Genomic DNA, 12,761 nt, shown 5'->3' with positions numbered 1-12,761 from the left:
CACCGCCTAATAGGTTTGGTGCCTCCGGGATTCATTACCTTAGGTCATCTAAATTTTCTTTATGTGGCAGTCCCCGAATAAGGGTGGCCTTTGGGCTCGATAGTCCCCGAGTAGAGGTAGCCCGTGGACTCTAGGATCCGGAATCGAAGAAGCAAAAAATGCATAATAGCGAGACGAAACTTTCTTTCATTTCTTAGTGTGTAAAGTACATGATTGAAAACACATAAAAACTTGTATCATGGCTAGAGTGGACTATGTGAGCACGGTTCGTACGACCATTTGGCCCTTACAATGAATCCTAACCACCAAGTCTTAGCTTCTAGCATACAATGTTTTCTTTTTTCCTTGCTAAAAACCTTAATCTGAGGGTATTGGCCCCCAGTGTTCGAGATCGAGCTTGAGAGGGCTTGGATATTATTGACATGAAGTGAAAGATCATTGACTCCGACATGAAACCAATCTTCGAATCTAAGTTAGCACGTTTTACTGTTGCCTCATTGAAAATCTTGCCGAAAAACCCATTTTGAGACAAAACTGGTTCAAGGGAAAGCAACGCGTGCTTTCAGACCTAATAGCCAAATCCATCTTTGGTCGTTTACCTGCAAATGTTAGTCTGATTTATAACATGATTAAAGAATAATTGAGTTCGTACCTTAGCAGTAATGCCGCTTTAAGTGCGTCACGTTCTAGTTGTTCGGCAGTTGCATACTGTTTCCTGCTTCGAGTTTGTACGAGCCTTTCTCGGTAATTCTGATAACTCGATATGGTCCATCCCAGTTCGGTCCCAGCTTCCCCTTGTTTGGGTTCCGGGTGTGTAATGTCACTTTCCTCAACACCAAGTCCTTGATCTTAAAGTGTCGGAGGTTGACTCTTCGATTATAGTATCTTTCTATTCGCTATTTCTGGGCGATCAACCGGACCAGGGCGGCCTCCCTCCTTTCATCCAATAATTCCAAACTTGTGATCATGGCCTTGTCGTTTGACTCTTCTATCACATATTGGAACCTGAGGCTCGGTTTTCCCACTTCAACTGGTATTAAGGTTTCGGCCCCGTAGATCAACAAAAATGGGTGCCCCAATACTAGAATTCGCGGTCGTACAGTATGCCCACAGGACTTCGGATAGGATTTCCTTCCCTTTCCCTATGGCATCGGTCAACCTCTTCTTCGAGCTTTGAAGTATGGTTTGTTTGTTTATGCTGTCTGCCCGTTTTCACTTGGGTGATAAGGCGCTGATAGTATCTTTTTGATCTTGTGGCATTCGAAAAATTTATTTACCTTGATGCCGAAGAATTATTTTCCATTATTGCAAACAACCTCTACCGGTATCCCGAATTGGCATATAGTGTGGTCCCAGATGAAGCCAATGACTTCCTTCTGACTTTTTCAAAAGCTTGAGCTTCGACCCATTTTGAATAATAATCGATCATGATCAGTATGAATTGAACCTTACCAGGTGCCCATGGTAGGGTACCGACGACGTCCATTCCCCACTTCATAAATGGCCATGGAGACAAAATCGAGTGGAGTATTTCCCCCGATTGATATATCATTGGGGCATGTCTTTGGTAGTTGTCACACTTTTGTACGAAAGTCCTTTGCATCTTTCTCCATTTTGGTTCAGTAATAGCCGATCCTGATTAATTTCTGAACCAAAGATTCTGCCCCGAATGCCACAAGTGACTTCATGAATTTCTCTCAAGGCATATTCGGTATCTCCTAGGCCCCAAGCATCTGCCTAGAGGGTTGTCGAATGTTCTTCTGAATAATGTCCCTTCGACCAAACTAACTCTAGCAGCCTTGGTATGCAGGGCCCTCTATTCTTTGGGATCCGAGGGCAATTTTCTTATTTTCAAGTAGTCTATGTATTTGTTCCTCCAATCCCAAGTTAAACTCGTCGAATCTACTTCGGCGTGGCCTTCTTCTATCAGTGACTTCATGAGTTCTACAACCATTCCTGAACAAAATTCATCGACATCGATCGATGACCCAAGTTATCCAGAGCATCACCCTCACTTTTCTGATCTCGAGGCACTTTGCTCCAGGGCCCATTCCCTGAATTGATGTAGTGTTACCTGTAATTTGTCAAAGTATTTGTGCATTCGTTCCTTTTTTACTTCGAATGTCCCATTGACTTGACTTACCACGAGGAGGAAGTCACACTTAGCTTCGATCACCTCAGCCCCAAGGCTTTTAGGCAATTTGAGACCTGCAATCATGACCCCATACTTGGCCTCATTGTTAGTCAATTTCACAATTCTAATAGACTGCCTAACTACATTTCCTGTAGGTGGTTTCAATACGATGCCGAGCCCGGACCTCTTTGCGTTCGAGGCACCGTCTATAAAAAGGGCCCGAATTCCCGAAGTAGCCCATGAGGTTAACAATAATTCCCTTTCGACTTCGGGTATTAGGTCCGGCATAAAGTCGGACACGAAGTCTGCCAAAATTTGAGATTTTATGGTGGTTTGGGGTCGATACTCGATATCGTACCCGCTGATTTCGACGGCCCATTTGTCTAACTAGCACGAGAGCTCAGTTTGTGCATGATGATCCTCAGTGGGTAAGAGGTTACGACACATATGGGATGGCATTGAAAGTACGATTTTAGTTTTCTAGAGGCGCTCAATAAAGCGAGCGCCAATTTTTCCAGGTAGGGATACCTTGTTTCGGCCTCGCCTAGAGTTCTATTGACATAGTAAATATGAAATTACGTACCTTCCTCTTCCTGAAATAAGACTCCACTTACCGCTACCTCAGAAACCGCGAAGTAAAGGTACAGTTGTTCGTCTGCCTTCGGACTGTACAGCAGGGGCAGACTCGATAGGCATCGTTTGAGTTTTTCCAAAGCTTGTTGGCATTCTAGGGTCCAGGAAAAGTTATTCTTCTTCTTTAATAGTGCAAAGAACCAATGGCTTTTGTCCGAAGACCTTGATATGAACCGACCTAGGGCGGCTATATGCCCGATTAGCCTTTGAACGGCCTTGATGTTGTCCACTACGGAAATATCTTCTATAGCTTTGATTTTATCGAAATGGATCTGGATCCCTCAATTGGACACCATGAACTCGAGAAATTTTCCCGATCTGACCCCAAATGCGCACTTCTCCGAGCTCAGCTTCATGTTGTATCTTTTCAATATGTCGAAGGTCTCTTGCAAATGTTTCAAATGGTCCTCTGCTCGTAGGGACTCGACTAACATGTCACCAATATAAACTTCCATTGATTTCCCTATCTATTCTTCAAACATCCGGTTTACTAGGCATTAATAGGTGGCACCGACATTTTTTAATCCGAAGGCATTACATTATAACAGTAGATACCGAATTTAGTGATAAAAGAAGTCTTTTCTTGATAGCTCGGGTCCATCCGAATTTGGTTGTACCCGGAATAGGCATAGAGAAAATTGAGTATTTTGTGTCCGGCTGTCGTATCGATCATGCAATCGATGTTAGGCAAAAGAAAGAATCCTTGGGGCATGCCTTGTTTAGATCTTTGTAATCTACACACATTCTTAGGTTATTTCCTTTTTAGGCACTACTACGTTAGCTAATCAATTCTGGTACTTAACCTCCACCATAGATCCTATTTTACGGAGTTTAAATACCTCATCCTTGATGAATGCATGTTTGTTCTCGGGCTATTGTCTCTTTTTTCTGCTTAATCAGATGGAACTTCGGGTCCATACTCAGCTTAGGAGTGGTTACTTCCCGCGGATCCCTGTCATGTCAAGATGGGACCAAGCAAACAATATATGTTAGATTTACGGAATTTGATGAGTTTTTCCTGAGCTCGGGGGTTAACCCCGTGCCCGGGTATATCTTTCGATCTGGTACATGTTTGACCAATGTGACCTGCTCCAACTCTTCGACTGTCGATTTGGTGGCGTCGGTATCATCAAGGGCTATGAACGATCTTGGAACTCCGTAATCATCCTCCTCGTCCACTCCCCGTTCCTCCGCTCTAGCCGGGGATGGCAATGGTGGTTGCTATTTAACTTCGGCTTTTCTGGTCGACTCTGTGATCTTTGAGACGGTGGGCACTGTGAGTACTTCGTCGACTGTGAACATCTCCTTTGCAGTTAGTTGTTCCCTATAGACCATCTTGATTCCTCCCGGTGTAGGAAATTTCTACGCCTAGTGTAAGGTAGAAGGTACTGCCCTCATGTTGTGAACTCATGGTCTTCCGAATAGAGTGCTATATCACATGTCTCCTTCGATCACATAGAACTTTATTTCTTGGATCATACCGGCGATGTTTATCGGTAGGGTTATCTCCCCTTTAGTGGTTTAGCATGCCATGTTAAATCCGTTCGACACCCGTACTGTTGGCACTATTTGATCCTGTAACCCCAAATGGCTCTATGGCCCTCGATCTGATGATATTGGTCGAGCTACCTGGATCAATCAAAACACATATTACTCGAGATTTATTGATAAGTACGGATATTACTAGTGCATCATTATGAGGTTGCACGATTCCCTCGGCATCCTCATTGCTGGATGAAATGGTTCCTTCTGGGACGTAGTCTCGGGTGTACTTTTCCCCCGTGATGAATGCTTTAGTGCATTTTATCATTGGCCCTTGAGGGGCATCAACCCCTCCAATGATTATGTTGATGATGTGCTAAGGTTCCTCTTGCACGGTCTTTTTGTTGGCGTCCCTATTTCTGAAGTGGTTTTTGGCTCGGTCACTCAGAAATTCTCGTAGGTGCCCATTACTAAACAACCGGGTAACTTCTTCTCTTAATTGCCGACAATCCTCGGTCCTGTAGGCATGATTTCCATGATACTTACACACCAAGTTAGGGTCCCTCGTGGTAGGGTCGGATTGCAATGGTCGAGGACACTTGTTGATGCGTCCGATGGCTTGCACGATGCTGGAAGCATCAACGTTGAAGTTATATTCTAAAAATCTTTGGTGCTTCCCTGATCCGGTGCAGCCTGTCAAAACCATTTTTGCACATCAGTCCTCATCTATTGGACCCTTGATCGCTTCCTTTTCATTCCTCGTGAGGTGACGCCCGGACCCATTTCCCTTTCTATCTCTGCTCTATGGTCAACATCGGTCTTGGATCGGTCTCGATTCATGATTGATGACACTCTTAGACCTGTCGTCGACTCTAATGGGATAAATGGACCCAGAAGGGGCTCCGAGTTAGTCATCCTCGACTCTGATTATTGACTGTTATCTATTATAGACGTCGGCCCAAGTTACCGCTGGGTACTCTACCAAATTTTGTTTTAGCTGTTGTGAAGCCAAGAGCTTGGGGGCTTAGGTCCTTGAGTGAACGCCTGATTGGACCAATTATCGACAACTGGAGGCAGGTCCATCCGTTTCATTTGGAACCTCGACACGAACTCCTTAATCATCTCGTTATCTTTTTGTTTAACCTTGAAAAGGTCCGATTTTCTGGTTTTGACCTTGACGGCCCCGACATGGGCCTTCAAAAAAGCATCTGCAAGTATAGCAAACGAATCAATAAAATTTGGGGGTAAATTGTGATACCATATCATTGCTCCTTTAGATAGAGTTTACCCGAACTTCTTTAGCAACATTGACTCGATTTTGTCATATTCCAAGTCATTCCCCTTGATGACACATGTATAGGAGGTCACATGCTCCTTTAGGTCCGTGGTTCCGTTGTACTTTTGAATATCAGGCATATGAAACCTCTTCAGGATCAGCTTCGGTGCAGTGCTCGAAGGGAAAGACTTTTGGATAAACTTCTTGGAATCCGATCCTTTAAATATGGGGTGCTCCCAGGATTTGATCGACCCTGGAATTGTTTGTCTCTACCTTCTTGTCGTTGGCCTCAATTTTCTTCTCTCCTGATTCCACCTGTTTTTTCAATGCTTCAAGCATTTTCATTATCTAGGGGTTGACCCCAGTCTGAACTTCACCCGAGCTCTCGGTGGTTTGTTCGTCTCTTTGGGTGTTCTCCTGCGACTGGTCGTGCCAGGGGTGTAGCCTTGATTTTGTAGCTATATTATCGTTGTCTGTTGAGCTTGCAGCATTTTGAAGATTAGCCGCAGGCTTATTCCATCACCTTTGCCTTCGGGCGTTTCTCGAATTGTTGGTCGGGGGCCTCCGCGAATGCTATTTTCGAGGTCAGTTGGAAGGTTGACATCGATAGCAACCTGCGGATTGGCGTCGACTGGATCAGAAACTGGGACTCCGTTAAGGTCAGTAGGGGGCAATGGTCACGCCCAACTCTAGTCCTAAAAAGGATAAGCGGTCGCTGTAAATATAATTCGGTCTAAGAGTCCAGAGTCGAATCCCACAAAGAACTAAGGTTTAGCTACAATTGTTCATTATCACTAAGAAGACAAGCTCGAACAATTCCTAAGTTAGAAATATTAAGATTCTTAGTTTAACTAATTAACTAACAAATTAAAGTAATAAATTATTAATTAAAATTACTAAGGGTTGGAGACGAGATTAAGGATGTCTAGAGTTATGATTTCTCGAGTTATCGGAATCCTTCCCACGACGTATTCTATAATATTGCTTAATTATTCTCTACTGATCATGAGCACTCGACTTATCGTAATTCTCTCTCGAACAACTACAATAATGTACTAGTCGTATTATCTCGAATTACGCTAGCTCACACCTTTTCACTGCTTATTATGATCACGTAAAGCTTCGTTATCTCTAATCTCGCTTTTAAACCCACCGCATTGATATCTCATATACGTTAGGAGTGACGTTGTTCAACAACCACCTAAATATGTACTCTTTTTCCAAGCAATACATAATAAATAGGCACTGTTAATTGAGAGCTCTTCAATTAACTAAAATAACCACGTAGTTGAACAAATAGAAAAATTCAAAGACTCACTTATATCAAAACATATCAAGAATTCATCCTACAAAAGGTTTCATCAAAACCCTAGATAACAAATTAGTTATTCATATTAATATGCAAAACTACAATACTACAATTCATAACCAATAATGAAAATAGGAAGAAGAAAGTGAAAAACTCGTAGAAGAATTCTCCGCTTTGCTCCTTAGGCCGATTCCCCTCCTTAGGTCGAATCCTCCCTTCAAAAGTGAGTTTAAAGACTATTTATATGAGATAGAGGTAGCATGGGGCGAAATAATACAAGCCAACTTTGAAAAACACTTTTCAGGTTAGCGTTCACTTTCTCGTGCGCATGCGAGAGTGAACGAGCGAAGTACTTCTCTTTTTCTTTGCCTCCCAAGTCTCCTGTGCACTTCCATTACTTTTTAGCTTAGTTCGGTGCTTTTTTCAAGCTTTTCGTCAGCTAGCTCGTTCACTCTCTTGTGTGCACGCGAGAGTGAACGAACGAAGTACTTCTCTTGTCTTTTGGTCCCAAATCAACGTCTTTTGCTCATCTTTCATCCAACTTGCTCCTATACATAAGAGTGCACGTAATGAGTATAATTCACTACAAAAAATCATATAATCGCTCGTAATCACACAAGTTATGAGATGAAAGTACACAGAAAAATATGCATTTTTAGCCGTTTACCAGGCACTTCGTTGGTAGGCACCAGATTGTTGTTTTCGCCATGATGGCTAGACTCAACCCCAACGCTCAAGTGGGCAGACTGAGAGTTTGAAATTTTTTAGGTGACCTGAAATTGAGACTAAAGAACAAGCGCAAAATAGAGTGTGTTATGGAGATTGTATCAAACCACCACTATTATCTTTTGCCCCACGGTGGGCGCCAAACTGTTTACTCTTAAAACGAATAGTAATTAAATTTGTACGCGATTTTAAGGATATGCAGATAGATTCAACATGGATAATCAAGAATATTAAATAAATGAATTAAAGACACAATGAATCAAGTCAGTCGTAACATAATGGCCTAACTTGGACTTGGATTGGGCAATAGTTTCTGCCATCAGCAGGGCCCTTGGCTCAAATTCAATCAAAAACAAAGAACAAAAGTAAAATAAAGAATTTGCAATAGCTAAAAAGCAGAGAAATAAAATTGTAATGCATTGGTATGCGTGTTACAGTGTCTTATTGAAACTTTCTCTTTATATAATAAGAGAGTTTCATCTCTAGTATATTTCTAAAAAAGGTAAAAATCCTCCTTTCTCGTTAATTACTAATCCACTACCGACATCGGGCGAGATCCGCACCGTGATATCCGGTTGGGTACGGGTATCACGGCCATCTGTTAGTGGTGTGCAATCGTTTGCCATGTTTTCCAAAGTCGTGGAGCTCATTCTGGATTCAGGGGGTGTTGCATTATCAGGTCCGATGGCGAGCATTCCGTTTGGGCCTTGCTACAAAAAGTTCCTGGCTTCGATTTCGATCTCATATACTCTTACTCTGTTTGATACACCGGGAAATAGGGTGCGCCCTTAACTCCGATTTCACCCGTATACAGAAGGTATAGGTTTGTTGTATATTAAACAAATGTCATTTGAAAGTTGCCTAGCAAATTAAACTTAAATCATAAGAAGCTCATTGAAAAAAATTCTCAAAGATACTAAAAAGTTAAAGCTAATGTGGTGCATGGCCTATCATAGGTTTCTCAAATGGTTTTAAGGTTTTTTCTTTTGATCATATTCTTGCAAAAGTGCAATCACCACGGGCTTCTAGGGTAGTTTTTTCATCTTTTTTGGTAGTCGATGAGTATTTCTCAAATGAAAAGAACAGATTTGAGCATGTTTCGGACATGTTAAAATCAAAATTTAGGGACGCAAAATTGATTTTGAGAACTACTGTGAAACTTCTACTTAAAGTTCTAAAATTGTGAACTGGCAAGCCCACTTGTCATAATTCACATACCAAATCATGAAGAGCTTGCAACATATGTAGGCTATAGTTAATTTCTCAAAAATTTCAAGTGCACGTGAATCAATTCCTACTTTCAATTTTCACACTCATAACTATAATTCTTCTTAATGCAAAAATAGCAATAACCCTGTAGAAGGCAGACCCTTTCTCCAAAAGCACATATTAGATTTCTGTATTCTATTTCCAATGTTCCAAAAGAATTGTTAGCTCTTTATAATTCACCATGTGGTAAAGTTTGAAAACTTTGAAAAAAGTGGCTATAGTTTATATAAGATATGCAAAAGCGGATATCTAGTGAAAATTCCACACCTATTCATTGTCTTTAAGCTTTGGCATCAGACGTAAAATGGACAATATCAAAACACACTAGCTAAACGGCAAGTGTTTCAGAAGCCATATCGAAATCATAAAAAAAAAAAAAAAATGAGGATGTAATTGCGAGAGAGAGAGAGAAAGAAGATGCCTGCCCAAAAGGATGTCCTCTGATGTCATACTCTCGTCATTTTTAAAAGAATTTCTTTGTCATCAACTAGAAAATCGCTTTCTCAAAGCTAGTAGTAATTTTGTGAGATAAAATTACTTTCTCTCTCTAGCGGTTAAGTTTGCTTTGAAGGCGCAGGTTAAGCAGAGGTTTGCTAACGTGCTCTATCAACGATGCCGCGCCGGAAACGGCAGGCAGGCAAAGCTCCAACTGCTATGATGAAGGTAGATGGTGATATGAGGGTCATTACTCCACAGTCAGGGGTCCCTCAAGCTATGGAACCACTGCAACTGAGTAATTGGGTAACGACTGGAGAAGGATCAAGCTGCATGCAACAGGAAACGACGATGCCAGTGATGTTACAGAAGGAGGAATCAACTAATGCTACTGTTCGAAGACTGAATTTCCCTGAGGAACAAGCTGTACCAAGTCCGATCAAAGGAAACTCTGAAGCTAAAGGTCCTACTATGGCGGATGTGGTGAAAAACAATCGAGCTCAACATCTAGGTATGCAATTGAAGTTTTTCCCTCCAATCATAAAAAATGGAGTTAAAGTAGTGCAATTAAATGAGATCGAGATGGAGAAACAGAGTAGACAATGGAGAAATGCTTTGATTGGCTATGTATTAGGAGGTATGCCTAGTTTCAAAGAGATGCTACAATTTGTGTATGGAGTTTGGCAATTTGTGTCAACTCCCAGAGTATTCCTTCATGGATACTTCATATTCAAATTTGAATCGGAGGATGATAAGAACTTATTGCTTCAGAATGGACCATATACTTTCAATAGTAGGCCGATGATCTTAAAGGAATGGATACCAGATTTCAAAATGAACAAGGAGCCTATGCGACTTGTTCCACTATGGGTATCATTCGCTAAGCTACCTCTTCAATGCTGGACTGAGGATAATTTGGGCAGATTGGCTAGCTATCTAGGTCGGCCAATATGTACTAATAAATTGACAGCAACAGGAGATAGGATATCATATGCTAGAGTCCTCATTGATATGGACATAACTCAGCAACTTCCAGAGGTGATAACTATTGAAAAATCTGATGGAACCATATGGGAGCAAGATATAGACTATGAGTGGAAGCCTAGATTCTGTCAAAACTGTGCACATTTTGGGCATTTCACTGAAAGTTGTGGAAAAGAGGATCAGCAGGAACAAAATGTCCAGCAGAAAGATCAGAAAAAAGGGAAGCAGAAGCCAGCACAGGAGAAGAAGGAATGGAAGGTTAAGCAGATCAAACCAAATATCAAGCCACAAGATCCTATTGCAGTTGAGGAAGATCATAGTTCCCTACCAAAGTGCAAGTTCAAAGAAGTGGAAAGCAGATAGTAGTGTTTCAAGGACAAAGGCAGGGAAATCAGCATGAGGATCAGTGTCACCAGGAGGAAGATTTGGATAGTGATTCAGAGGAAACCCTAGGGCTAAACCAATACTCAGCCTTGAGATGTTATGAAGAAGCAGTTGAAAAGAGAGTAAGTCAGAGACTTGCTAAGAAACAACCTCCATGATTTTTTGTTCCTAGAATATTAGAGGGCTTAATAAAGCCCACAAGCAAAAAGAATTCAAGGACTTTTGCTTGGGAAAAAGATAGATCTGATTGGTTGCCTTGAGTCTAGAGTTAAACAACATAAAGCTGTAAAAGTTATCGGAAAGTTTGGAAATGATTGGGAGTTCTATACAGACTATACTCATGCCCCTAATGGAAGAATATGGGTTGGATGGAGGAGAGCTTCAGTTGCTGTGAATATTAGATATAGTACTGCACAGTTGATTCACTGTTTTATTGAGGATAGACAATCTCAATTCAATTGTGAATTGACATATGTGTATGGTTACAATACTATTGCTGGGAGAAAATCATTGTGGGATCAACTAAGGAACATTAAAGGTTCTATAAATGGACCTTGGATCCTATTGGGAGACTTTAATACTATACTGTTTAGTGATGATAGAGTTAATGGTGTACCAATTCATCCTGCTGAGACTGTGGACTTCCAGAATTGCATCGCAGATTTGGGAGTGGGACAGGTGACTAAAAAAGGGTGGCAGTTTTCCTGGTGCAACCAAAGAGATGAGAATGAAAGGATATATAGTCATATTGATTGGGTGTTTGGTAATGCTGAATGATTACAAACTTATAGTAGTATTGAAGCCAACTATCTGAATCCTGAGTGTTCAGATCACTCTCCCATTGTGATTAACACTGTGATAGCTAAAAAATACCTTAAGAAGCCATTCAGACTGCTAAATGTCCTATTACAACAGGATTCTTTCAAGGCAATTGTTCATAATGTGTGGCAACAGAATATTGAGGGGCATTGTATGTATGGAGTGTGGCAGAAGTTGAAGCTGGTGGAAGCATAGACTAAACAGCTGAATAAAGAATACTCATCATTAGAAGGCAGGATAATGAATTTGAAGCACAAATTTGGGAAAATTCAAGACAATTTAGCAGAAGATTTGTTTAACAGTAGCCTGATCAATGAAGAGAAAGAGATACTAATAGAGATGGAGAAATGGGGCACTATTCATGAAAGAGTCCTTCGACAGAAATCCAGAGCTACATGGATTTCCTCAGGGGACTCAAACACCAGATTCTTTCATGCTCATATGAAAGCTAGACAGGCAAGGAACAAGATCTCTACTATACAGAATGAACAAGGAGTTCTAATCACGGATCCAAAACTAATTCAGCAAGAATTTCTTCAGTTCTTTAGGAAGCTATTGGGTACTGCTGCTGAGGAGTTGCCTTGTATTGATACAACTATTGCAAGGAATGGCCCATGCTTAACTATTGACCAACAGAAAGATTTGATTAAGCCTATTACTAGAGAGGAGGTAAGTCAAATTGTTCAAAACCTTCCCAATGATAAAGCTCCAGGAATTGATGGCTTCCCAGCTAAGTTCTTTAAAGCAAACTGGAATATTATTGGGGAAGACATAATAACAACAGTTATGCAATTCTTTGAGAATGGCTAGATTTTGAAAGAAATTAACTGTACTACTATAACCCTGGTTCCTAAAGTTCCAACTCCCACCTTGGTTAAAGATTTTAGACCAATAGCTTGTTGTTCAACTATATACAAGACTATTGCTAAAATATTAACTGAAAGGTTGAAGACAGTGGTGGATATGATAGTAGGTCCATCTCAGTCAGCTTTTATTGAAGGAAGGAGTATACTAGACAATGTCATAGTAGCTCATGAATTGGTGAAAGGATATTCTAGAAAAGGGGTGTCACCTAGATGTATGGTAAAGATTGACATTAGAAAAGCCTATGATTCAGTGGAGTGGAACTTTTTACAGATGGTGTTGCTTGAATTTGGTTTTCCTGTGAAGATGGTAAATTGGATAATGACTTGTGTTTCAATTGTCAGTTATGCCTTGTTGATCAATGGAGGACTGACTACCAGATTCCAAGCAAAAAAAGGGCTCAGACAAGGGGACCCAATGTCACCCTACTTGTTTGTATTGGCAAT

General features: G+C 41.0%; 1 protein-coding gene across 1 annotated transcript; it reads left to right on the top strand.

Moving 5' to 3' along the window:
- The first annotated feature begins 9,441 nt into the window (after nt 1-9,441).
- Nucleotides 9,442-10,611, top strand: LOC138873687 (uncharacterized). Its single transcript, XM_070152163.1, has one exon. The coding sequence runs from the start codon at nt 9,442-9,444 to the stop codon at nt 10,609-10,611; it is 1,170 nt and encodes a 389-aa protein (XP_070008264.1).
- Nucleotides 10,612-12,761: the final 2,150 nt, after the last annotated feature.

Source organism: Nicotiana sylvestris, chromosome 7 (assembly GCF_000393655.2).
Source record: "Nicotiana sylvestris chromosome 7, ASM39365v2, whole genome shotgun sequence".
Lineage (NCBI taxonomy): Eukaryota > Viridiplantae > Streptophyta > Magnoliopsida > Solanales > Solanaceae > Nicotiana > Nicotiana sylvestris.
This window is presented reverse-complemented; position numbering and strand designations above follow the sequence as displayed.

What these genes read in the sequence shown, in the direction of transcription:
- LOC138873687 (XM_070152163.1), top strand. Translation starts at nt 9,442, where the DNA reads ATGCCGCGCCGGAAACGGCAGGCAGGCAAAGCTCCAACTGCTATGATG.